The sequence below is a fragment of the Phaethon aethereus genome (genome assembly GCF_964289735.1).
Source record: "Phaethon aethereus genome assembly, contig: HAP1_SCAFFOLD_577, whole genome shotgun sequence".
Lineage (NCBI taxonomy): Eukaryota > Metazoa > Chordata > Aves > Phaethontiformes > Phaethontidae > Phaethon > Phaethon aethereus.
Window position 1 is genome coordinate 135 of NW_028114007.1, and position 25,654 is coordinate 25,788.

At 63.9% G+C, this 25,654-nt stretch overlaps 1 protein-coding gene across 1 annotated transcript; it reads right to left on the bottom strand.

Moving 5' to 3' along the window:
* Positions 1-555: 555 nt before the first annotated feature.
* Positions 556-25,654, bottom strand: LOC309416371 (zinc finger and BTB domain-containing protein 16-like). Its single transcript, XM_082015930.1, has 2 exons — positions 24,323-25,654; positions 556-2,301 (listed from the first exon to the last, which is right to left on the bottom strand). Exons 1-2 carry the CDS (start codon positions 25,579-25,581, stop codon positions 2,025-2,027), a joined length of 1,536 nt encoding a protein of 511 aa, XP_081872056.1. The 5' UTR covers positions 25,582-25,654; the 3' UTR covers positions 556-2,024.

Here is a 25,654-nt window from a genome sequence, read left to right on the forward strand (position 1 = left end):
CCAGCGCGTATAATTTATAAACAGCATTAAACAGTTTTTGTTTTCTTCCCTCCTCTCCCCCGCGCGCGCGGCTTGGCCGGCCGTCAAGCCGGCATTAATTTCTGCCGCGGGTACGGCGTGTTCTTGGATGCACATCTGCGGATGATCATAAACGCGGGGAACGCTGGCAGAACATCCAGACCTGCCGGCGGGCCGCTGACATCACCCCGGGACCCGGCGCGGGACGCCGGCCAGCCGGGACGGGGCGCGGGGTGGTGGGGGGGGGGGGGGGGCGGGGAGCGGCGGCCGCGTCGCTCCCCTCGGAGGTGACGCCGGGGGAGAAGGGTCCGCGCTCGCTAGAGCGCCGAAACCCTGAAAACGGGGCAGAAATTCTGCTTTTCCTCCCGCCGCCGGGGACCGAACCCGACCCAAAGCGGGCGATCGGGTCACCGGCACCCCGGCGCGCGAACCGGCGCGCCCGCCGAGCCCCGGCGAGGATGCCCAGGGTGCCGGCGAGGCGGCTTCGCCGGCGATTCTCCGTGCCGGCGAAGGGGCAGCCCCTGGGGCGGCCTTCGCCCCCCGCCTTTGCGAGCGCGCCGGGAGCGCGCCGGGAGCGCGCCGGGCCGAGGGAGAGGCTTTGCGCGGCCTCAAGGGCTCGATATCGACGCTTCGTATCGGAGCGTAGACGTTCGGTCGGGGACTCGCCAGGCACCTGCGGGGCTGCTGCGGTAACAGCGCCGAGCGCCAGCAGCATCGCGGGGGGCTCGCCAGCACCCCCCCCCCCGGGGGGGGGGCCAGTCCCCGATTTGTTCCTCAATTTAAACGCGCCGCAATTTAAATCCCCGGGGGCGAAAGTCCCCGTCGGCGCGGAGGCAAGAAGCCTTCGGAGCGCGGCCGCGCCGAAAACAAGGCCTCGCGCCGCTGCGGCGCAAGCTCGCTCCGTCCCGGGCGGGCGGGGGGGAGGCGAGGGGAGAGGTGCAAAGGTCTCCCGCTTTAATAAATAACAGCGCTGGAATTCACGGCGGCTGTTTGCGAGCGCAGGGCGAGAGCTCTCCCCGCCCCCGCCGGGTTTTAAATAAAAAAAATAAAAAAATTAAAAAAAAAAAAAATAATTAATCCCGCGCGATGACAAGCTTGGCTCGGCGTTCACTGTACGTACTGTACCCACAAAGCTGGCCGCCCGCCAGGGACGGGCCGCGAGCCAAAGCGACCGTAACAAACACGAGCCGCGCACGCCAGCGCCGGCGGGGGGGGGGGGGGGGCGCGGGGGGAGGACCGGCATCCCCGGGGACCGGCCCCAGCAACCCGCCGGTGCCCGTCCCCAAAAGCGGCGGGGCGGGGGTCGGGGCCGGTGACGACGCCCTGAGAAGCAGAACCTGCTGCCGGGCCAGAAGGGGGGGGGGGGGGGAATTAAAAAAAAAAAAAAAAAAAAAAATATATAAAAAAAAATAATAGAGGTTCCTTGCGACGCTACCCACGGCGCAGCTTTGGCTGCCACCCCAAGCGATTTGCCCTCGAACGAGCGGGACGAGGACCCCGGCTGCGTTCCAGCAAAGGGGTGCCTGCCTTTCTTGTGCCTTTTTTGTGCCTTTTTTGTGCCTTTTTTGCCCCTTTTTCACGCCATGAGACCCCCCCCCAGCCGCGGAAGGGGCTGCCACCGGACCGCCAGCCCGCGTTGGCTTGCTGAGCACAAGGCTTCCCACCGGCGCGGCGTCCCAGCCCTTCCCGATCTATTTAATTAAAGGGCCCTGCGACGCGTGAACCTGCTCGTTAGAGTCATTAGGCAGAGGACGCCTAATTCCGCAGCCGTTTTGCTAATGAAACCGCGGCGGGCGCCCGTACGCGAGGAACGCGGCGCCGGGATGCGCGCGAGGAGCCGGGGCGAAGGGGATGCTCGGGCTACGAGCGGGGCCGGACAACGCGTAGAGTTTGTTATTCCGAGCTGCTTAGCCCGGAAAATATTTCCCCGATTAAGGAATTGAAAACAAACTCAAAAAAGAAAAAAAAACCAAAAAAAAAAACCACCAACCAAAAAACAACTTAAATCAAATTACTGGGCACTGGAGAACAAGCTCGCGACGTGCCGCCCTGGGAAGGGCGCAGGCAGCTCCGCACGCGTCTCCTCGAGACGAGGGGCGCGAGCCGGGCGGCCGCAGCACCCCTGGGTGGGCACGGAGAGCGCGCGCGTGTCCCCCCCGCCCCGCGCATCCCCCTTCCCACCCACCTGAGTGAGCCAGTAAGTGCATTCGCAGCCGCAAGCTGTCCAGGAACCTCTTCCCGCACAGCTCGCATCCGTAAGTCTTCATCCCGCTGTGCAGCTTCCTAGGGGAGAAGAGAGAGGGGTCAGTCCTCCCGCAGGCGAGCGCGCCGGGACCACGCTGGGAAACGTGCCGGTGCCCGAGGCAACCCACGCCCTCGCCCGAAACCCGCTCCCGTTTGCGACGGGAGGGCACGGACGGGAGGTCCTGCGTGACGCCCCGCGGGCGAGGAGATTCCCTTCCCCTTAGCTTAAGCTTTGCTGTCATCGCAGGATCGTTAAGGTTGGAAAAGACCTTTGAGACCACCAAGCCCCACCATTGCTACAGTTGGATTCACTTAATAAACCCAATAAATCCAAGCTCTAGAGCCAACGCAAAGTACGCGCTGGCGAGCTTCCTCCCCACGCAGCGAGCGCTTTTGAAAAGGGTAACTGTACTGCAAAAAAAAAAAAAAAAAAAAAAAAAAATTTAAAAAAAGAAAAAAATTAAGGGGTTGTTTGTGTGCCTTTCTAACCGAATCCCAATTTCCATCCAAATTCAGCGCGACACGAGCCGCAAGCGAAAAAGCTAACCACCAGCTCGCAAACAGGAAACCTGCCGCTCGCCGTTTCCTGGCACCACACGGCACAAACTACGCTACGCCCGGGCGGCATCGCGCAACCTCCCGACCGCGGCGACGGGGCCGCGTCCCCTATCCCGCATCCCGCCAGGGGCTGAGCATCCCCCAGCGGCCCGGGGAGCAGGGCTGGGGCTCCGGTACCGCTCGCAGCGTCCCCCCCGGCTTTGCCGTCGCAGGCAGCGGACGCTGGGCTCGGCCGCGACGGCCAAACCCACGTTCTTCGCCTCGCTTTGCCACGGAGACTCTGGCGCTCCGCCCTTGGGGGGCAAGAGACGCGCAGTGGAGCGGAGCTCGCGATCAAGTGAAATCACCTTTAACGGGCGGTGCTTGCACGGAGCCGGGCAGGAGTATTGTCCAAGCCTAAGACAACCGACCAACCAACCCACACATCAAGCAACCCACCCACCCACCAAGCCACCAGCCCACCAAGCGACCAAGCCACCAAGCCACCAGCCCACTCACCAAGCCACCAAGCGACCCACTGACCCACCAAGCAACCAAGCCACCCACTGACCCACCAAGCAACCGACCCACCAAGCCACCAAGCGACCCACTGACCCACCAAGCAACCAAGCCACCCACTGACCCACCAAGCAACCAACCCACCAAGCCACCAGCCCACTCACCAAGCCACCAAGCGACCAAGACACCCACCGACCCACCAAGCCACCCACCAACCCACCAAGCAACCAGCCCACCAAGCCACCAGCCCACTCACCAAGCCACCAAGCGACCCACTGACCCACCAAGCAACCAAGCCACCCACTGACCCACCAAGCAACCAACCCACCAAGCCACCAGCCCACTCACCAAGCCACCAAGCGACCAAGACACCCACCGACCCACCAAGCCACCCACCGACCCACCAAGCAACCAGCCCACCAAGCCACCAGCCCACTCACCAAGCCACCAAGCGACCCACTGACCCACCAAGCAACCAAGCCACCCACTGACCCACCAAGCAACCAAGAGACCCACTGACCCACCAAGCAACCAACCCACCAAGCCACCAGCCCACTCACCAAGCCACCAAGCGACCAAGACACCCACCGACCCACCAAGCCACCCACCAACCCACCAAGCCACCAAGCAACCAGCCCACCAAGCCACCAGCCCACTCACCAAGCCACCAAGCGACCAGTCCACCAAGCCACCCACCCACCCACCAAGCCACCAAGCAACCAGCCCACTCACCGAGCCACCAAGCCACCCACCGACCCATCAGGCAACCAAGCCACCCACCAACCCATCAAGCCACCCACCGACCCACCAAGCGACCAAGCCACCCACCAAGCGATCGACCCACCCACCAAGCAACTCACCAAGCAACCAACCCACCCACCTCCATCTTGCTTCCGGAGCCATCATCGCCACCCGAGGGCCACCCCTCCCAAACCCATGGACGCCCCGCTCAGGGCCAGCCGCTGCCCAGCCCCACGCCGAGCCGAAACGCCTGGAACGGGTGCTCGTTGCTTTACTCCAGCACGCCAGCTGGTGACAAAGGGGTGCTTTTGCAAAGCGACCCGGCTCCGCGCTCGACAGCGGCATTGAGAAAAAGCCCCCGAGCCACAACCGCTTCCAGCCGAGCGCCGGGCTGCCGCCCGCGGGCCGCGCCTCGGTCGCCGCGAACCGCTCGTACCGCCGGCCGGGGAGGGCTCGCCACGGCAGCACGTGCAAAGTTGCCAAATCGGACGCTGTCAACAGAGAAGCATCCGTACGCGTTCGAGGAGCGACGCAGAAAACCGCGGCGCGCCGACCTCCGATCGCGCCCGCCGTTCATCGTCGCTCCGCAACAGGGCGGGCGTCTTTTTATTGCCTTGTCGCCAAGGGCAAAACAGAAACGGTCTTCAACGGGGCCGGCCGCCGAACCCTCTGGGCCCCGGCCGTGCCGGGCTGCCGAGGACCGCTCGCCTTCCGCGCGCGGGTCGAGCTCCGCGGGAGCTTCGTTTCCCGCCCCCGGCGTAAGCCGTACCGGCGCGAAGCTGCTGCTCCGCCGAGCCCCAGCCGGAGCGTCCCTCCCAGCCGCGGAAAGCCCGGGGCCCTGGAGCGTGCCCTGCCCCGCCGGCGCCCGATGCCCTCGCGACGGCGCCAAGCGGCCGGCCCCGCGTCCCGCCCCGCGTCCCGCTTGGCAGGGATGCTCGACGGCGGCGCGGGAAGCGCCGGACGGCAGGAGGAGACCCCGCGGCGTTCGGCAGCGAGCAGAAAGGGAGCGGAAAGGAGCAGGAGCAGGTTTCGACTCTCCGCTTTGCTGTATAACGCAATTATTAATCAGGCTCGCCCCGAATTCACTGTGTCATAGCGGAGGATTAAGAGTCATGCACGAATTCAGGCCAAGAAGGTTTACGATCCAAAGGATTTATCCGCCTTGCAAAAATAAATAAAACGCCAGCCTCCCGCCAGCCTCCCGCTGCCAAGAAGGCAGCTAAGTGAGTGACGACCTTCTCATTTTGCATTTTTAATTAGGGACAGGCCTGCCGCGCTTCCCCGGCTCGGGCCGAGCTCGCTTCCGCGCTCAACGCCGGCTTTCGACCGCTTTGTGAGGAAGAGCGCCGCGCCCGCCGTGCCAACGGCGCGGCGCCCGCCTCTTCGCGCCTGGAACGCCCTTTTCGGCGAAGTAAGGCGCAGTTGGTTAATTAGTTCGAGTAGGACGTTTTAAACGTTCGTTTTTCCAGCCAGCCTGAAGAAAGGGAGCGGAAAGAAGAAGACAAGTCTTCCTCGGCGTCGCCCAAGCCTACGGAAAAGAAGAGCACGGCCAACCTTGCCCGCCAGCGCCGCGCCCCCAAAAGCCAGGGCAAGCCGGGTGAAACCGAGAACCTGGGGCGCTGCCGTCTACGCGTCGGTCCGGGCAAAGGGCGCGCGGGTGAGACCTCCTCTCCCACCTTCTCCGGCGAGGAGAGGGGAAAACACGGGAGCCGGGAGCCCGCCGGGGCCGCCCGGAAACCCGCGCGCCCACCCAGCCCGGGCGCTGCCGTTCCCTCCCGGTCGCGTCACCCCCTCGGCTCCCGCCAGGCGCCGGGGTGCTCGCCGAGCCACGTATTTGCAACACCCCAACCGACAAATTTCGGCGGCGACCGAAGGTTTTTTTGCCATTCGGCGCCCTTATCGCTCGCCATCTCGCGCGGTCCCTTTCAACAAGGTCTTAAAGCGCTTTATCTGCTCGGTTTCCCGGTAGCAAAATATGATTGAAATGTTCTATTTCTGCTCGCCGGATTAAGGAGACGCTGCGAAACCGCGCAGAAACCTGGCAGACGTAAGCACGGTGTTACGGCTGCTCAGGCTGTTAAGATCTGAGGGGAAAGATCAATATGTGCTTCTAAAGTTGTGCCTCTAGGAAGGGGGCGGGGGGAGAAGTTAAGGGCGTTAAAATACGTCGCTTCGCGGCGATGCTGCCCGAACCGGAGCGCAAAAAGATGAAACCAGGCTTTGTAGCTGCAACCCGGCGCGGAGATTACGCTCCCCTCGTCCCGCAAGGTCCCCGCCGGCGACGCGGCCCAGGTGCCTGCGGGATGGGGAGCGGCGGTAACCCGAAAAAGCGCCTTTTTTCTTTTTTTAAAAGAAAAAAAAAGAATAAAAAATGGGTTTGCCTCCGTCGCTCCTGCTTGAGGCGCACAGAAGGACGAAGCCGGCGGAAGCCTCCAGGTTGCCGGGTACCGCGGGAGGATGCTCCCGTGGGCGCTCCCGACCTTCCCGAGCCAGCCCCCGGCGCGGGGGTCCGGCGAAGGGCTCTCTAAACCGACGGTGGGGTGATACCCCCTCCCCAGCCAGCGCCGGCAGACAAAAAGGAGGTTGGCCCCTCGCGAGCTGCCGGTAATTAAAAAGGCCTGTAAATGCCCCCGCAAAAAGCACTTCAAAGGGACGGCGACTCCGGCGAGACCGCGCGGTGTCAAAATTACGAGTTTTCCCCACAGGGCGCTTGGTGTGAAAAGGCCGGGATCGGTGGCAAACGCCGCCGGCCGCTGCCGGAGGACGCGGGGGCTCGGCGGAGCATCCCGGGGGCGCGGGTACCGGCGCGGACCCGGTACCCAAAGCCGACGGCGAGCGGCCCGCCGCCACCGCGCGCAAGCTCCCCCGCCCCGCCTGCTTAAAAACCCGCAGAAAACCGCCTTCTGCTGCTTTTATTTAAGGAGCCCCGGTCGCCCGGCCCCTCCCCACCGCCCCTCTTGGGCGGCGGGGAGGAGACCCCCGCCCCTCCGCGCCGAGCCAGACGCACGGCTTTCGGCCGGTTGATTACTTTTAAGTGTATGTTTTTCCCCTCGAACGGAGTAAATACAATGGTTAGGAATTTTGACAGAAAACTATTCCGAGCCATTTATTGCCTTAATGCGCACCTTTGTCCAACAGGCAGTTTTGACAGGAGCGATAAATTCCAAATTTATGTCAACAGAGCATATGTTGAACACCTCATTTCTGAGCTAAAGCGGCATGCTGCCCCATAAATCACCCTTCTGTTTGAAATGAAAGTAGATTACGGGCCCGTGTTATTGAGCAGTTAGAGCCGTGGTCGTATAAATCAGAACTTTTAACTCCAGGCGATCCGCTCCGCAATTAACTAAAGGGCACTTTGTCATCCCCGGGCCGGGGCGCAGCTCGGCGGGGCGGCCGGCTGCCGCGGCACGGCGAAAAAGCCGCCCCGCGCCAAGGGGAGGCTCTAGCGCGGCGGGGGCTTTGCTCGATACCTGTTGAAGCGACGGGCTCCGCGGCGCGGGAACGCACGCCGCCGGGCGAGACCCTCGCCCCGGCCGCCCGGCCCCGCGCCGCGAGCGTCGGCGCGGCGCCGCGAAGGGCGAGGGGGCTGCGGCGGGCGCGTGGGCAGCTTACCGCCCGCGGGGAGCGGCGGTGCTATAAAAAGATTCGGGCGCTAAGTATTTCCTTTCCTATAAAATATTCATTGCCGCGCGCGGGAGCCAGGCAGCAGAAACCTCGAGCGGTTCTGACTTCGTGCCGCGGAGTTTTATAGGAGCCTTCTCATTTTATTTATACCGGGCTATAACCGGAGGGGCGGCCGGTGGCCGGCGCGTCCCCGCCGCGGCGCCCGTCACGCAGCGGCCCCAAGCACCGGGCGGGCAAACCGGCACCGGTGCCTCTTTGCGTCCCCCAGAAACTCCCCACAACCCCTTCCCCGCCGCCTGATTCCCACCCCGGCCGGGGCGAATCGATACGAAAAAATCGATTCATCCCCTGATCCATTTTATTGAGATAGAGGCGGCGGTGCCACGCCGTGCGTGCCGCGGGGAGCCAAGGTCAGCAGGCAGCCTGCAAAAAAACCCCGTTGCCCGTCCTCCGATAAGGGTTTGGCATCTGCGTGGCGGAGAGGGTGTTGTGTTTTTTGGGCTTTTTTGGGTTTTTTTCCCCCCTCTCCGAGACGGTTATTTACGACGCTCGGCGACACCGGATCGCTCGCGCCGGCCGCGGCGCTGGGGAGGCTCGGCTCCCGTGCGGCCACCGCTCTGCCCTCGTCTCCCAGCCCGGCGGATTAAAATAGCAGCGAGAGCTATTAAGGGCACGGGGAAGGGGGAAGGGAGCCGAGACCTTCCTTTCGGTTTAATAAATTAAGAAGGGGGGGAAAAAAAAGAAAACAGAAGAAAAAGGGAAGAGAGAAAACTGCCCTCAAACCACCACCGCTGCTAAAATAAATAAATCTTACAGGAGCTGGAATAAAGATTTTACTATTTCTGAGGGTTGTTGTTGTTTTCTTTTGGTTGGTTGTTTTTTTTTTTACAAAAAATGCCGGGGGGGGGGGGGCAGGGAAGGGGAAAGCTATCAATAGAGAGCACTAAAACTCCCTGCCCGTACAATATTTATATTTACCAGGAGCCAACTTACGAGCTTAAACCAGATGCCGCGGCGTGACGCCGTTTCAGCACGATGCCAGCGCTTCCCTTTCACGGAAGCTCCCTCTCCTTTCGCCTCGCCTTACCTCAACGCGAGCCGCGAGCCCCGGAGGCGCGATTTAAACCTCCCCTTAGACCCTGCCCGCGAAGAAAGCGCGGCCCCGCTTAGAATAACCGGCGCTAATTCGGCCGTCCAAAATCATCATCGTCCCCGTTCTTCGGGCACCTGGTGACGCCGACGTACCGAAGGCGAAGAGAAGAGCGGCGGCTTCCCTGGCTGGTGCCGACCCCGCGGGGCTGCGCCCGGCGTCTCGCCCGCTCCGACCGGTACGCTGAGCAACCGTGCCACGGGCGCCGGAGGCGTCAAGCAGAGCGCCGGGGGAGCTCGTTCTCAAAAATAACGGGAAATTCGGGCAAAAAAGGCAAAGCGACCTCGGCGCCGAGTACGTCTGCCGCAGCGGCGGCGCGATTATGCAGATGTTTCGCTTCCCTATTCAGAAATAACCAGCGGTTCACGGATTCCCAGTTTATAAATATATCCGTCACCTGGTTTCCTCAGCAGCGCGCGTGCCACCGGAGCGCCGGCGCGGTCCGCGGACAGCGAAGCGCCCGCCTCGGCCGCCCGTGCCTCCGAACCCTAAGGGAGGGTTAGGGGGTTTTGGTTTTTTCTTCAACTCCCGCTCCCTCCAGCGACCCCGCCGCGGGGACGCGGCTGGGGGACGCGTCAGGAACCGGACGGTGCCCGCGGGGACGAGCCCCAGCGCCGCTTCCCCGCGCCGCGCTCGTCTTCGGCCTCCGCCGGGCAGCCGGGGACGTCCCCGCGTCCCCCCGCCGTCGGCTTCACCTCGCTGCCGCGCTCGCCTCTATTTTCCCGACGAGCCTTCTGCCGCCCGCTCCGGGAACGGGCGCGGATTACGGGCAAGCGCCGTCTTTCCGGCGAGCGGCCCGGATCCCGAGGAGTTTTATAAGCTAATCAAATATGCAAGAGATTCAACGAGCTAATTTGAAGCACGCACCTGGGGTCCTCCGATAACGTCAGTTGCGCCTGTGCGGCGCACGGATTAAAATTTCACAGCGGCGTGATTTCATCGGTCGCTAAACTACAGAGGATTAATTAACGGCCGGGGAAGAGCTCGCGGCTCGGAAACGCGGTCCTACGGAAAATATCTATCTCCGCTCTCCAGGTGTCAGCGCGCGGGCCGATACGGCGCTGCGATGAAAACGCTTCCTTACTGTTAGCGGCCCCAAAACATCGCGGTGCCGCGGCAAGCCTTAAGGACGGCCGACTCCGGTCCGCGGCGGCGCGCATCCTCCCGAGGGCGACGCGGCGGCCGGGCGCCTGAGCGGGTTTCGCGCCCGTATTTCGGGGAGCGGCAGAGATGCCTCCCTCGGTCAGGGGACGGGGAGAGTCGCAAGTGCTCCCCGGACCGAGTCCAGCCGGGGGTCTCGCCTTCGCTGCCACGCAAACCCCCCGCCCTTACCTCAGCAACTTGCCGGAGCCGCGGCAAGAGCCGCCCAACGTCCCCGCTTCGAGCACGTATTCGCACGCGCCGTAAGACGGATCCCCGCTTCCCGCCCTCCCCGCCTCGGGACGCGCGACTGCCGAAACCTCCTCCCGCGCAGGGGAGCGTTTTGCGGGTGCCGGGGCCAAGGGAGGACGCTTGCCCCCAGGTAAAAACCTGCCGCGCGCCGGGGCCGAACCCCTCGCACGTGCGCCCGCGGCACCGAAAACGGGCGACGGCTGCAGCACCCGCGGCAGGAGCGGCGGGTCCCCGGCTCCTTCCCCGGGAAGATGAATTAGGGAGCTGTCAGCGCGGGACAGCCGCGGCAGCCGCGGTGCCGTAAAGGGGCAGTGGAAGTGTCTTTGATTAATGAAACCGTAAGACGGGGCTGTTACGCAGCCCGTCTGCGGTGGAGAGAGATGCCCTCGGACAGGCTGGAAACGCTGCGCTCCTGCAAGGATTCTCCGGAACGACTTCTCCCGGCCACAGGTCCGTCTCCTCCCGCCCCACAGCAGCGCCGGGGGTCCACGCCGCTTCCGCAGGCGTTCCCGGGGCTGACGAAGAACTAATTTTTTCCAATTCGAAGCCGGGAGACGAAGGTTACGCACCTCGTCAAGCCAGTAAATTAACGTATCTGAACTGCGCCCGGCTTCGGCGAGAGCTCAGGGCACCCAGGGCGAGGGCAGAGCGCGGTCGGAGCGGGGCAGCGCCCGCCGGCGCCGCTGCGACGGAGCGGGGTGCCGGGGCTGGGACGGGGGCCGCCGCCGAGCCCACCCGACAGCAACACCCTCCCAAGGAAAGACGTATTTTCCAGGCAGGACTATGGAAGCAGGAGGCGTCGAAAGAGCTCGCGCAGCCCCGGTCCCCGGCGGAGCCGCCGGCACGGCACGCCGGGGCTGCCTGCAGCGCGTCCGCCCCGTCCGAGTTGGCCTCGCTCCCGAGACCGCACAAACATCTGCGCGGAGGGGAGCGAGCGCGCCGCGATCGCGCTGGAAAGTTGTCGTCTCGCGGAAGGACAACGCGGGCAGACGCCGCTGGCTGCGGGCAGCGCCGCGCCCCGGGGCCCCGCGCCGGGGCCACGAGGGCAGCGACTTCCCCCGCATGCTTTTATTTTTTTTTTTTTTTTTTTACTTTCGGCAGCAGTTCAGCAAGAGCGCTGCCTTCAGCTGCGGCGTAATTAGCTTCGCTTTGCCTACGACGTGTTCCGCTGAAAAATAAATAAATACCTCCCGGGCGAGCCAAGCGACGAGCGGGACACCAGCGCTGACGCGGCACGCTCCCCCCCCGCCCCGGCCAAAAGTACGCGGCGTCCCGAAGCGAGGAGCCCGGGCGTTGCTGAGCCGTCCTGGCGCTTCGGGACCTCTCCAAGGAGGCTCGCTCACCGTTAATTAATTTACGAGCGGCCTCGCCCCCCCCACAACGTGCACAACAGGTTCCGCGCGAATCCGGGAGCTTTTAAATTATGCTGTTAATGAACGCAAATAAAGGCAGTTAAAAGGCAATTTGCTCGATTGGTGTTAATATTTAAGCACAGCACGTGTAAAAACAAGATCGCGGAATTCGGTTTACTCCGGGAGAGAACTTTTGGTCCCGCCTCGTCGGGTCTCAGCGCCTCGTCGGGTCCCGCCTCGTCGGGTCTCGGGCGGGGGACGCGGGGTTTTGCGTCGCGCGAGGACGCGGCTCAAGAAACGCTGCCGCTCCCCCGGCTTCTCAAGCGCGATCGCGGCCAGCGGAACCGCGGCTGCCGCTCGCCGGGTTACGACGCTCCCGCCTAAACTCGCTTCCAAAGCCCGAGCCGCCGGTGAACGAGACCTCGGTTTCTAATGGTTGGAAATATTTTGTACACTCTGCTGCTCCCGCCGCACCCCTTTGTCGGGGCCGCGGTCTGCAGGCTAAAGCGGGTCCCAAAAGACCATCTGTAGCTCCCGTCTTTAGAGAGAAGTTTAAATAGGGGGATGAATGAGCGCGGGAATTAATGAATGATAAAGCCGTATGGTCTCAGTCAGCCTCCTACGCCTGCATGCGGTATTCAAACCCGCCCAGCCTTCTGCCACAAAGCGGTTTCTAAGCTACAAAAAAAAAAAAAAAAGGGGGGGGGTGGGGGGAAGAGGAAAAAAAAAAAGAAAAAAAAAGAAAAAAGAAAAAAAGAAAAAAAGAAAAAAGAAGAAAGAAAAAAGAAAAAAAAGAAAAAGAGAAAAAAAGAAAAAAAAGGGAAAAAAAAAAAAGAGGGTGCGGGCGTGCGTGCAGGATTTTAACAACAAACCCAGCGACTCGCCTCGAAGTTCCCGCCGGGGTCCCCCGCTGCAGCTCGTTTTTCCCCTCCCCTCTGTTACCGCGGAGGGGAGAGGAAAAACGGGAGGGAAAACGGCCGCGAGACCACCTTTGATGGCGAGAGAGGCCCCGGGGAGCCGGCTCCGGCGCTCCCGGGCGCCGGGGCAGGGGTCCCGGCGAGGGCAGCCCCAGGGTTTCGCCCCGGCGAGGGCAGGCTCGCGGTGCCACCGCCGGCGGCCAGCGGTTAACGGGCGAGGCGCGGGGAAAGACCGGGACCCGGACGGAATCGCCGCCTTCGCTCCGGCAGCGCTCCCGCCCGCCCCGAAATGCCGGCGGGGGCAACCCAGGATCGGGCCCCCCAAACCTGCTGAAGAACCGGGGGCTGCCTGGGGCGGGGGGTCACTTCTCTCCAAAATGACCCGCGAGCGGCCGACGCGGAGGAGGCGCGGCGCGGCGCCGGAACGCTACTTTTATTTTAAGAGCCGTCATGTGTAAAGCATTAGCCATTTTGAGATGGCATTCTCCAGTTAATTAAACGGACGATCTTTTATACATAAAAAGTGAAAGCAGGCAATTAAAAGCTAGGCGACGAGAGAGCGCCTTTTCGGAGCGGGGCGCTACCCCTCCGCGCTCCAGCGTCTCGCCTCCGGGGAGGCGGCGCGCGCCGCGGCCGAGTTCGCCGACGGCACCCCAAAACCCCGCGCCCGGGCCACGCGCCGGACCGCCCCGCGGGCCCAAGCGCCCGGGGGAAGCGGCGCTCGGCTCGCGCCTGCCCGAGGCGCGGGGGACGCTCGGCGGCTGGCGAGGGCGCGAAAACCCGCCGGAGTCATCCGCGCCGCGGTAAAAACGCCGACCTTCAGTTTTTAGGCAGGAGGTAAAGTTCGCTATCGATCGGACCCGCCGTAATCTGCTGATAATTACTATTATCTCCGAGTTAATCTTGCGAGAGGTCAACAGTTTCACAAAAAAAAGAAAAAATGAATCTCGCAAGCTGTGTCTTCTACCTCCCGACTTCGTATCTGGGCCAAAAGGTCAATTACCGCAGCTCGCTAACTTCGGCTTTTGGAAAAAAAAAAAAAAAAAAAAAAAAAAATTAAAAATATTACCTGCTCCCACCCCAAAGCCCCGGCGGCGCGCGGCGGCGGGGACGCGGGCAAAGGGCGCAAGCCGTGGGAGCGCCTGAGAGAAGCCCCGCAGACGGACGACGACACGGCCCGGTCTCTCAGCCTGCCGCAGCCTCTCCTCGCCGCTCCGCGTCGCCAAATACCATCGCTCGCCTTATTCTACCCCCCGCGACGGGACGCCGCCGTCGTCAGCAAAACAAAAAAAAAAACCCAAAAACCCCCAAGAAAAAAAAAAAACCAAAACAAACCACCCCCAAACAATAATAATAAAAAAGAAACTGATATATTTGATTTGGGGTCACACCCTCTCCTGTGAGAAGCGGCGAGCCTCCGGCGCGCGGCCCCGGGCACGCGGAGCGTCGCTCGACCGCTCCGCGGGCAGGTGTCATAAACAAGCAGGCGCACGGCAAACGCATCGATTTCCCGGAGCTTATCGCGCGGCAGCCGGCGCTCAGTTACCGGGCTGCTTTAATATGTAATTTACTGCCGGGAGGGAGAGCGGGGCCGAGGGCGGCCGAAATACTTACCGCGGGGCGGGCGGGGAGGTCGAAGGCGCGCGGAGGGCTCGGCCGCGCCGCGGGCGAGGTAACGGCGTCTCCTGCCTCGAGCCGTCCGGAGCATCTTCCAAGCGGTACAAAAAAAAGCCCTCGCCGCTGCGACGGGGCGTTTACACAGATGCTACTAATCTTCTTCTGCAGCTCAAGAAAATACACTCTCGGCTGCCCGGGCTCTCCCTTCTTCCCCTGACGGTACTTACCGCCGAAAAGTCACGGGTTTCTACACACAGGGGAAGGCGGCGGGCGACGGTACGCCCAGCGCGGCAAAACCGTTTCTCCTTAGCCCAAATATCGCCTGTTTCCTGAAACGCGCACCGCGACGCTGGCGATCCCGGCTCCCAAACGCCGCCGGGGGCCGAGAGCCCCCCGCGTGCTCGGCCACCCTGTTCACTGCTGGAAAGCGTCCCGAGGAGGAGGATGGCGGGGAGACCGCGCCGGCCACCGCCGCGCGGCGCGGTCCAAATGTTACGGCTTCTATAAAATAATAAAACTCCGGCGCCGGGACGCGGCAGAAGGTGATGCAGGAAGAATCAAAGGGACGTGGCGACCCACACGGGGCTTTGTTGAGCGGGCGACGGCCGGGGGCTTCTCCCTGCGGGAAGAAGCCCCCGGCCGTCGCCGCCACGGGTAAGAGCGGCGGCACCGGGCGCGCGGTAAACCAGCGCTTTGCTGAGGCCGCGCGTTGGGGACGGCCGGGTGGGCACGCGGTCCCGGACGCCGCGCGGCCGAGCCTGAGCCGGGGCTAGCACCGGCAACCGAGGCGCGTCCCGTACCGCAGACTCCACGCGACGTCGGAGCGAGAGGGGAAAAACCACCCCAGCCCACGACAGCAGCTTTAAAAACAGCCTTTTTTTTTTTTTTGCCAACGTGGCGTATGCAAGCGTTTCCCATCGCCCCGCTTCCACGATTCGGCAGTTCAAGTCCCCGTAATGAAAGAATGGCAAATTCACGCCTGCGAGGACTTTTGAGAGCCGCGCTATTAGGGAAAGATGTTTTCCCTTCCTCGTACCGCAGGAAAAAGACGGTTATTTAAAAACGGCAAAGGAATCGGCGCGTCGGTCAATAGCGGCGACAGGAACCCTGCCGCGGGAAGGCCGAGCGGCCGCAGAGCGAAGCGAGAATCAAGCCAACGTGCGGGAAGAAGGAAAAAAAACCCCCGCGCCCGATACGCACCCGGCCCCGAACCGTAGCTTAGCGTGACGCCCGGCTAGGAAGACCCGAAATCTCCCGAAAAGGCCGCCGGCAGCGGAAGGCGACGGCGCGCAGCACACGGGGGAGCGGCAAACCACGCCCCGGCACGGCACGGCTTCGTGCACGAAATCCCACGTGCAGGCGCGTGCGCCGCCTTCTCCGTCACGCGGAAAAGCGTCACCCGGCACCGGAACCCAAAAGGGGCTCGGTCCCACGGTTTGACACCCCCCCCCCCGGTCCCCAACAAAACACTCTCCTTCGACCGGGGCGACAGCGACGCGGACGGCCGGGGAAGGCGCGGCAAAGCCGGAACGGCGTTTCCCCCGGCCTCCGAACGGCGAGGGCAGCGCGGGCAGAGCCTGGGCGCGCTCCGAGCGCCTCCGGCCGCCGCTCTCGTTCGCAGAAGCGCCCTCCCTCCCGCGCGCTCTGGGCGCTTGGGCTATTTTCCCCGAACGGGGGGAAGGAAGAGAGAGAAGAGGAAATCACCGCGTTACCGGTAAAAATAGCCGAGCGCCCGGCCGGGAGGCGCAGAGGGTTTCGGTTCCGAGTACTGCGCCGTTTCGCAGAAAGGGGCCCCGGCGCGCAAGCCGGCGGGCGCCCTGCCGCGCTCCGACCGCCCCGCGCCGGGCCGGCCGCGCGCCGCCGGCGGGGAGGGCCCAGCCGGTGCTGGCCGACCGCAGCACGCTGCGAGCGGGACGGCGCGGGGAGCCGGGGGGGGGCCGGCGTCGCACGCTGCCTGCGCCTTATCTCTCCCACCCCAAGGCAGTTTGCGTGCGTCGTGCAGCAGGCTGCGACCGCAGCCCGCGCCCGGCCGGAGATAAGATACCCGCCGCCGGAGCTCGCTGCGCCGCGCTGCCAGCCCCGGCCTGCCCCGTTTGGCTGGGCCCCTCTGCGGCGAGCGCGGCCGTGGCGCAACCCCTCGCCGCTCGCCTGCTGGCTTGCCCCTTTTCCGGACCAACTCGAGCACCTCTTGCCAGACCCGCGACACACCCGAGCCATTCGGAGCCCCCGAGAAGCCAACGGCGCGGCCAAAGACACGCGGCGAAACCCGGCGACCCTAAAGCCTCGTGCTGCCGCGCGCACGCGCTTCCAAGGCGACCGGCTGGGTTTTGGTGGATTTTTCTCTTTTTTTTTTTTTTTTTTTTTTGACGTGCAGTCTTAAATCGAATTTCTTCGCGTCGCAGCCTTCACGGGTTTAGTCTGCGCACGCCAGAATTAGTACAACCTGTCCTTAAATACCATAATAAAAAACACGTAGTAAGCGCTTTGCCTTTATTTACGTCGCTGCTGCTTTCAGGGAGGATGAATCACGCTTCCTCCTTCGCGCTCCTTTCTAAGATGATTTACTATAAATAATGCGCGAAGACAAGAACGAGGGAAGGTGACAAAGGGCAGAGCCCGGCACCGTACCCAAACTCGGTGGCAAGCCCCGCCGGCGGCACGCGGGCCGCCGTCGGCGGAGCACCTGGCGCGCAAAACGCAAATCTGAAACAAGATTAAATGATCGGCCAGAGTAATTTTTTGAGAGAGAGAGAGAGAGAGAGAGATCTCCCTGGCTCGGGGACATCGTGGTGCCGCACAGTTATGGCGCAGGGAAAGACGAGCCCGGCGTTCTCCCGCCGGCCGTGCCAGCAGGGACCCCGCGCCCGCCTCCCGCCGGCTACGCGCGCACCTTCTGACCCTGCGCGCGTGCCGGCCATGGAACCGGTCCGGTGCTCGGGGCTGTGGGTTTTTTTATTTTTTGGGGTTTTTTGGGTTTTTTTGGGTTTTTTTTCTAGTTTCTCTTTGTTTTTCCGCTCGGTCAACGTCTGCCTTCTTTATAGGTCACCGCGGTGAAAAACAGGCGTCTTCCTCCCCGCCGCAAGCTGCGTGTGCCGGCAGGCGGAGGTCTATTTTTTCGAGGGGGGGGGTGCAGAGGGTCCCCTCCGCGGCGCGCGAGGCAAGGGCCCCGGCGTCACCCGCACTGGCATCCTCCCCTTGCCCCCGTGCCGGCACCCGGCGCGGGCGATGCCGGCGCGCGGCGGGCCAGCCGCTCCTCGTACGGCACTGAACAGAGCGCGGGGTTATCAGCCCAGCTGATACACGCAGATAAAGGGCCCATCTCCCGCGCCGACACCGGTAACAAAGCAGGGCGTTTAACGCCGATTTACGGCGGCAGCTCTGGCGAGGCTCGGTACGCCTTTACCGCGCTCGCGCCTAAGCGCAGAAGGGTTTCCGCGCTCGCCTGTCGCCGACTTGTTTGCTAAGTAGAACAGCAGCGAGACGGCGGAGGCCGATGGGAAACCGGACCGGCAGCGTGGGGCGCGTACCCAGCCGCAAGCGACCTACAACCGGCTGGGAACGCTACGGCGTAGATGATACAGGCGGCCCTGGCCTGGCGGTCTCGGCGACACAAGCTCCTGCGAGCCGAATTTTGACGGCGGGGCTCCTTTCTTGGGCTGCGGAGCGACCGAGCCGGCGGAAAAAGGAATCGAGAAGAGAAATCCGCCTTTGCTTGCCAAAGCACGTGGGCCGGCAGCGCTTATCACTCTCGCCGAGGCACCGGCCGCTCGCCACGGCAGCTGCGGCAGTGCTCCGAAACCCTGCCGGTGCAAACCGCGGCTCAAAACCGGTACCAGGCGTTTCAGGCACGCTTCGCTAAGGATTATAATACCCACGCCACGCTCCCGGGAGCCCCGCGGCAAGTCGTCGCGACCGGGCTCGAGCCCGGGGATAAGAGTCGGTGCCGCGATCGCGCCAAAGGCGCGCAAGCCCGTATTAAAAGGCGTCTAACCGCACGCCGATGCGCCGGCCTCGTTTGCGCTTCTTCCGAAGGCCGCGTAACCCTTTCCCTGGCGCTCGCCTTCTAGGAACCTCTTCCGTCCGCGCTTCCCTCGTTTCAGCCGGCACCGGGCTGCCGTCGCTCGCACGTCCTGACGGCGAAGCGGGGAGCGATGCCCAGCCGAGGACGAAGCCCGGCCGTAAAGCGGCGAGCCGAGCTGCCCAACACCGGGCCGGGGGGCGGTGGTGGTGCCGGGGGGGGGGGGAAAAGCAGCCTTGCAGGCAGAGTGACACAAGCCAGGACTGCCGGGCGAGGGGGAATGAATGGAATAGGCTAATTTACACAGGAAGCGAGCACTTACCAGACCCTTCATCCCAACACACAAAACCCTCTGCCATATCTGGAAGCAATTACAGCCAGTTAACGTGATCCGCCTGCCACTAAAATTAACGGCAAACAGAAATATTTTTCACTTTTGCAACAGGAGATGCCACGGCCCCCGTGTTTGGCTGCCGGGAAATATTTAGTAATTACTCATTTAAAGCCTCTCTTGAAGCTGTCGAGGGCTGGGGTGGGCGCCGGGGGGGGGGAGTAAAAGAAAAATCTTGCTAATTGCGAGCAAAAAAGGAAAATGCAGATCGTTTTACTCCATCCAAGGAAAACAGATTTACCCACCGGTGTAGCTAAAGAGCCAACATCGCGTCGAAGGCTGCAGGGATGCTCCGTCCCCAAGCACCCGGGCCGCTCCACGCCATTTCCACGGGGCCAAGGAAAGGGGGGGAAAAAAAAAAAAAAAAAAAGAGTCGACGGCGTCACCCTCGAAACGGCGCAGGCTCCCCGAGGGTCCCTGCGCGCAGCCGAGAGGCGCGGTTTTAACCAGCGTCGCCCGACGAGTCACGACGCGCGCTGGAAAGGCTCCGCACGGCTTATCGGACGGCTGCGGGCGAGCGCGCTTCGGGGAAAAGGCCACCCCGAGCGCCCTCGGGCAGGCAGGTTTTCTGCGTCGGGGTCCCAACCCCGCAGCCGGTGGGGCCCGCCCGGCCGGCGCAGAGCCACCCAGCCCGGTCCCTGGGAGACGCGCCGCACCGGGGAAGGCGGGCGCGCCGCGTCCCCGTGGAAGCCCCTCTGCCATCGGCGAGCCGCAAGGTGCCGAAAGCGCCGGGCGCCGCCGTCGGTGGGGAAGACGCCAAAGTTACCGCTGGGCCAGGGGAAAAAGAAAGATAATTGGGGAAAATTTTTTTTTTTTTTCGGAAAAAGTGGCGTTTCCTGGCGGGAGCCTCAGAGCTTTGCTCTCCAGCGCGTCACCCGCGCAGCTAAAACGACGCGGGATAACCGACGGAATAACGCGGAAGCCGAAGGGGGCTCCTCCCCCTCCGCGCGAGGAGGCGAGCATGGAAACGGTTAAGTCCCCCCCGCCGAATAAATCAAAAGTTCAAGGCTGCAACATACCGCGCCGTATTCCCCCTCTGCCCGTGACAAGAACCAGAGAGCCCCCGAAATCCCAAGCATCCTGAGCGGGGTCTCCGCCGGCGCTCACAGGTTACACGCTCGGGGTCAGCGCCGCGGACCTTAGCTGCAACATTCATTTCCTGAGCGGGGCACGTCCCCCTGCCCATAAAGCTAATAAGAGCTTCCTCGCCCGGCCGCCCCGCGCTGCCGGAGCCGCGCGGCCGCGGCCGGCCGGGAACGCTGGTTTCCATTAGCCCCTTATGATGCCAGGTGCCGCTAATAAGGCCCATCAGCAAGAAACAAGAGCTGCCAAGTTGTCCTCGGACTCTGGAAGTAATCATGGGCAGAGTTTGGGGGGCTGCCGGCCTTTTTTTTTTTTTTGGGTCCTCCCTCCCCTTTCGTTCTCTATTTTTCCTCCGTTTTTTTTAAGCTTTCGGCCGCAGCCGAGCGCAGCGGAACATAAATTGCCGAACGCTTAAAATAAAATAAAGAAACAACTACTGTATCAGACTACCAAAATTAACGCTAATAACATCTCACAAAGCGCTTGGGATCCGATTTATCGCGTTTATTGCTTTAATGGTATACCGCATCTGTTTCTCACTGTGACACGTCGAGCGGTGCCAACGCGCCTAATAGCATTAGCCGCGCAACGCGCAGCTAATCCAGGCGGAGACGAACGGAGGTGAGGCCAGCAAAGAGAATGCCAAAAAAGCCGGAGTATTTCCCTACGCGGCTACTTCGCGGCTGCTACGGCATTAACGTTCCAGCTGCGCGCACAGAGCAGACCAACGGGCTGCCGGTGACGGGGACTGCCGGGCGCTGCCGGCGGATCTGAATCCCACGGGGAGCTGCCGGGTCCCCGAGCAGGAGCGTTTCGGACCGGCGGGAGCGTGGACGCCCGGCCCCGCGCACCGGACCGGCGAGCGCATCGATCCCCGGTCCTGCGCGCCGGCGCTGCGGGAGGCGGACACTTGGGTCTGCTGCTCCCCCGGGCTTCAGAAACGGGCAAAAACAACCCAAACCAAAGCCGAAGCCTCAAAACGCACAACTCATCTGTGAAAATTTCAGCAGAGGCTTTTCCCGAGGTGCATCCCCACGCGACGGCACCTGCCAGCCAAAACCACTCCCGGCGGAGCGTTCACCCATCACCGGCCTGACGTTGCCGCCGCCGCCGCCAAGCGCTTTCATTTTCCAGCCGAGCGTCTCCATCTCGCCCAGGCAACACGTGGCGAACGCTGGCGGCCAGCGGCATCGCCGCGGTGGGCGAATTCCCCGACGGCATCGGGGTCCGGATGCTCGGCCGTGCCGCTGCCGAACTTTATGGAATCGCATCCCCGCCCGCAGCCTTCCCCGTTGCTATCAACGCTAAAAAAAATGAAGTCGTCAGGTATTTGACGTTCTGATGAAAAATTACTCCGGGCTCAGCCGGCGGCTCAGCACGGCACTGCCGTGGCAGCCCGGGAGGTTTTTCTCCGTACTAACAAAGCCAAAAAAGGGCCGCTTGAACTATGGCTTTTTTGCCTGCAATTAGAGGCGACGATCGATACTAACATTAGATTAAGTTTGAACTTTGCTGAACCTAGAAGGAAATCTTTTATAACAAAAAAAAATTAAAGAGTTGCCAACTCAATACGCGCTCAATCAGTCAAAATCATAAGCTCGGTGAAGAAGGCAAAAGAAAACCCGCACCGCGCAGCAGCTGGTGGGTTCGGGGACCCGAAAACCCCCATCAGAGTCAGCGCCAAAGGCTTGTGGCCGCTCGGCCACCGAAAAGTCACAACTCGGTGCTCTCGACTCGCCCGCGTTCTGGCGGGGCGCGGACGACGCTGCCACGAGGCCGAGGGCGGCCGGGGCGGGCGACCGTCCCCCGCGGCGCTTGCCGGAGCCCGGTGGAAAGCCAGCCCGGCCCTCCGCTCTCCTTTTTGCGGCGTGCGTTTCCCACGCCGAGGAAGACAGGAGCAACGCTCTGAAGGCTCCGAGCCTATACGCATGTATATTTATACTTCTATAGGCGTGTGTGTGTGTAAACAAACATACCCGCCATATGCGTACGCTCGCTTGCGCGATGCAAACAGGCACGGTACGCGTCGGCTCGTTAAGCTCCCTGCGGAACGAGCGGCGTCAGCTCTGGACGGGTTCAGGCTCCGCGCCCGAAAGCCATCGCGCCGGGCGGGCGAGCATCCCATCGGGGCGGCCCGGCACCCCGCGTCCGGCCCGCCCCCGGGGTCGCCCCTCGCCGGCAGCCACCCCCGGCTTGCGGCAGCTGGGAACGAGACTGCTCCGCGCACCTCGGCGCCGGCTTCGGGGTCGGAAAGCGAAACCACAGCAGCAAGCGCGCAGCAGAAGGAGGTCGGCGAAAGCCGCCGGTCGACGAGCCACGCGGCGGTGCCCCCAGCACATCCTGCCCCCGCCGCCAGCGGGCTCGGGGAGGCGGCGCCGGGGCCTCGGTGCGGGGTGCGCGTCCCCCCCGGACCACCTCTCCGCCAGGCACCGGAGCGGAGAGGAGCCCGTAGCCGGCACGGCCGCCGCCGCCAGAACCGCTCCAGCAGAGAGTTACAAACCCCGATCTAGCGCAGACGCTGTTTAACAGCTCCATAAATACAATAGGATCCCACAAATCCTCCCAAAATGGTGATTTTCGCCACGTCTTCGAAAGCAAACACCATAAAAAAGCCACATGAGACCTCGTCTGCGCACAAACCGCCTTAGATTTAGACTTTGGGCCGGGGGGGGGGTGCCGGGGGGGGTAACGCGTGCGTGTGAGTTCATTTGCCTGTTGCCCAACGCCTTTCAACGTGGACGGTCGCACGGATCGGTTTAAAAAGGGCTCAAAGGATTTGGCTCGCCCTGCGAAGTTCGCCGGCGCCAGGTAACCTGCCCGAACGCAGGAGCCGGCAAGCGGAGTTTGGCGCTGGCCGCAAGCGGTGGCCTTCGAGGCTTCGCTTGCGGGGGACGGCGCTCGGCGCCGCGCCCCGCTCCGACCCGAGCGCCCGTCGGGCCACGGGGCCCGGCGCCCAGCCCCCTGGGAAGGGCCGGGAATAATTAAGAAATAAGCTGTGACCGCAGCCCCGGATGTCAAAACGTGGCGAGTGCAGGAAGGTGACGGGAAGCACGGGCTGCTGCGTTAGACGGGCTGGGCCGCGCTCCCCCATCTCCCCACCGCCGGGGCGCAGGGGGAAGGATCCCACCCGGGGCAGACCCCCCGGGGAAGCGGCAGGAGCAGCCGGGCAGCGCTGGCGTCGCCCTCTCCTGCGGCAGCGCCGGTCCTCGCGCTCGGAGGGAGAAGGGGCGACGGTCGAGGCCGCGGCAGAACGGCACGTTAAAATTCTCCCTGAGCCTTCACTGCAGCTCTCCTCCGGTGACGTTCGGTCTGCATCACCGCACGGCCGGGGAAGAGCCGCACTGAGGCCGCTTCGGGCACGCTAACGAACGCGAGCCGCGAGCTCTCCCGCTCCTGAGGCGGGGGAACAAAGCAGAAAGCACCCACAAAGAGCGGGGGGGACCCTTCCGAGGGGCGAGGGCTGCTCACGGCGGCTCCCAGTCGCCAGCTAGAGCAAGAGGCGACGCTGCCGGCGCTCGCAGACCCGCATGGGGCCGAGATCCCCGGAGCGGCGGCTGCCGCCCCGCGCTGGAGACGTTCCCGGGCTGAACATGCGGGGAGCTGCTGCTCCGGCACCCGACGCCGGCTCCGGCGCACCCCGCACCGCCCGCGGGCGGCAGCCTCCGCAGGCGGCGAGCGCGTCGGCAGCACCGGCTCCCCCGCCAGAGGCGCGCGCCGGCACGGCCACCGTCCCCGGAGCGCGTTATGTGCATCAGGACTAATTAACCTGTTGATTCCTTAAAAATCTGACACGACGCGCAGCTCCGGCACCGTGCCGGTGCTGCCTTCCCCTAGGCAGGACGCGGCCGTTCCCGCCGAAGCTCAGCCGGCGCCAAGAGGTTTGACCGGCAATGCCTTAATTAACGCGTCCCCGTTCCCCAGCCAAATCGGGGAACGAGCTCTGGTCCCCGCTCCCCCGATCGGGAGACGGTAGACGGGGGAGCACCGAACTCACGTGCCAACAACGGCCGCCACGCTCCCACACCGCAGCAGCTCCCCGAGGTGCGGGGCTCAGCGCGAGCACAAAAATCAGCGCCCCCCCCCCCCCCCCCGGCCCCCCCAAGCACGGGAGCCCCGAAATCGCGTCCGCTGGAGGCTCAACCCTGAACCCAGCCCCGCGGGGCCGGACCCGCGGCTCTGCGGCAGCGCGAGCGAGCCCTCTGCGCTCGCCCCAGCGTTACCCAGCCCGACCTACGTGCTACTTTGAGCAGCGTGCGGATATTTCGCGAACCGGGAAGCTGCGGGGCACGGAACTACCGGGCTGGCAAGGGGCTGCGCGCAGCGATCCCAAATGTCATCGGCGCGCCGGGATCCCACGGGTCCCGCCTCGCCCTGCATGGACGTGTGGAGGGTGCGGGAGGGAGCGGTGCGGGGGGGTGAGGGCTGCCTGACCCCGCCGCATCCCTTTACAGCCGGATCCCTAAACCGAAGGGGTAGCGAGCGCGAGCCGTTCGGCAGACGGCGGTCAGGGAAACGAGCCCCGAGCCCTGTCCCGGCTGTCCTCCCAGCCGGGGAGCCTTCTGGCACGGCTGCCGGAGCCAGAAAAGTTGCGACAGCTGTCCCTCCGCGCACACCGCTCCGCGTCCCGGTTTCGGGGTACGCGGCAGGAACGTCGCCCGCGCCAACGCCCTGCCCGAAACCGAGATCCCGCCCGGCGCGGAACGCAGCGGCGCTCACCTGTGCTGCTCCAGCGTCTCGTTGTCCGGCAGCTCTGCCCCGCACACGCTGCACTGCTCGCCCAGGGCTCTGCTCTCCGTCTTCATGCCGGCCGCCAGCTCCCCCAGCTTGCTGAACAGCTCCCGCTGGATAAAGCCCTGGGGCAGCAGCCCCCCGTAGGCGCTGAAGTCCATGGAGACGGCCAGGGCCGGCTGCACGTGCAGGGCGGACGCCACGGAGGGCGGCACGCCGAGCACCGGCTCAGTCTTGTGGTTGGGCAGCAGGGAGTAGATGCCCAGGGGCTTCTCGCCCTGGGCGGCAGCGGACGGCTCCGGCCCCAGCGGCAGCCCCTGGCCGGGCTCGGGCGGCGGCTCGGCACCCTCCTCGCGGGCGTAGTGCAGTTCGCGGGCGCTGGTGATGACGCTGCCGCGGGTCGGGGTGCCGGGCCCTTCCTTGCCCTTCTCGTCGGGCTTCTCCCCGCCGGAGGCGCCGGGCTCGGCGGAACGGGGGCTGTTGCAGCCGGAGGCGTCGTCCACCTGCATGGCTTCGGTTTTCACCTCGGCGAGGCCGAGGGGGCGGCGGGCGGCGGGGCGCGAGTCCTCGGGGGCGCCGGGCGGCGGGGCGCCCTGCAGCAGCGACTGCCCGATGGTCATCAAGCTGTCCACCGCCGCCTTGGTGGGGCTCATGGCGGAGAGGGGGCCGAAGGAAGAGGAGGCGGAGGGGCTCTGCCCCGCTACGGCCGGCAGCAGGCTCTGGCCGGCCGCGCCGGCGTAGCCGCTCTCCTCGCCGGCAGGCTTGGAGGTGAAGAGGCCCTTGATGTACCTCGACTTCCTCTCCTCCTCCTCCTCGGCGGCGGCGCCTCCGTCGGCCACGGCGACCTCGGCATCGTTGTCCTCGGAGGCCTGGATGGTCTCCAGGATCTTCAGGCACTGCTCCTCCAGGTACTCGATTTCCAGGATCTCGGCGGCGTAGAGCAGGTCGTCCAAGTCTTCGACCTTGGCCTGCAGGGTGGCGGTGTACGCGTACTCCAGGATCTGCTGGAACGTCTTTGGCGAGAGGAAGTCCAGGGTGTAATGCTGGCTGTTGCGGTGGAAGAGGATCTCGAACATCTTGCTGGTGCAAGCCAGCACCGTCCGGTGCGCACGGAACTCCTGGCTGTCCACCATGATGACCACGTCGCACAGCGTCCCCGCCAGGCGCATCTGGTTGGCTTTGTGCAGCAGCCCGGTGGGGTGGCAGGGGTTCTGCAGCTGGATCGCGCCCATCTTAGTCAGATCCATGGCGCTCCCCAGGCTGGCTCATCAGGGTGCCTCGCCGCCGCGCAGACCCGGGACCAGCTTTGTGTGCCGACTA

Bases quoted from the DNA above. Each gene is read 5' to 3' on its own strand.
- LOC309416371 (XM_082015930.1), bottom strand. From the start codon at position 25,581: ATGGATCTGACTAAGATGGGCGCGATCCAGCTGCAGAACCCCTGCCAC. The intron at 2,302-24,322 runs GTGAGCGCCGCT...CTTCTCCCCTAG, and splicing joins GAGACGCTGGAGCAGCACAG to GAAGCTGCACAGCGGGATGA.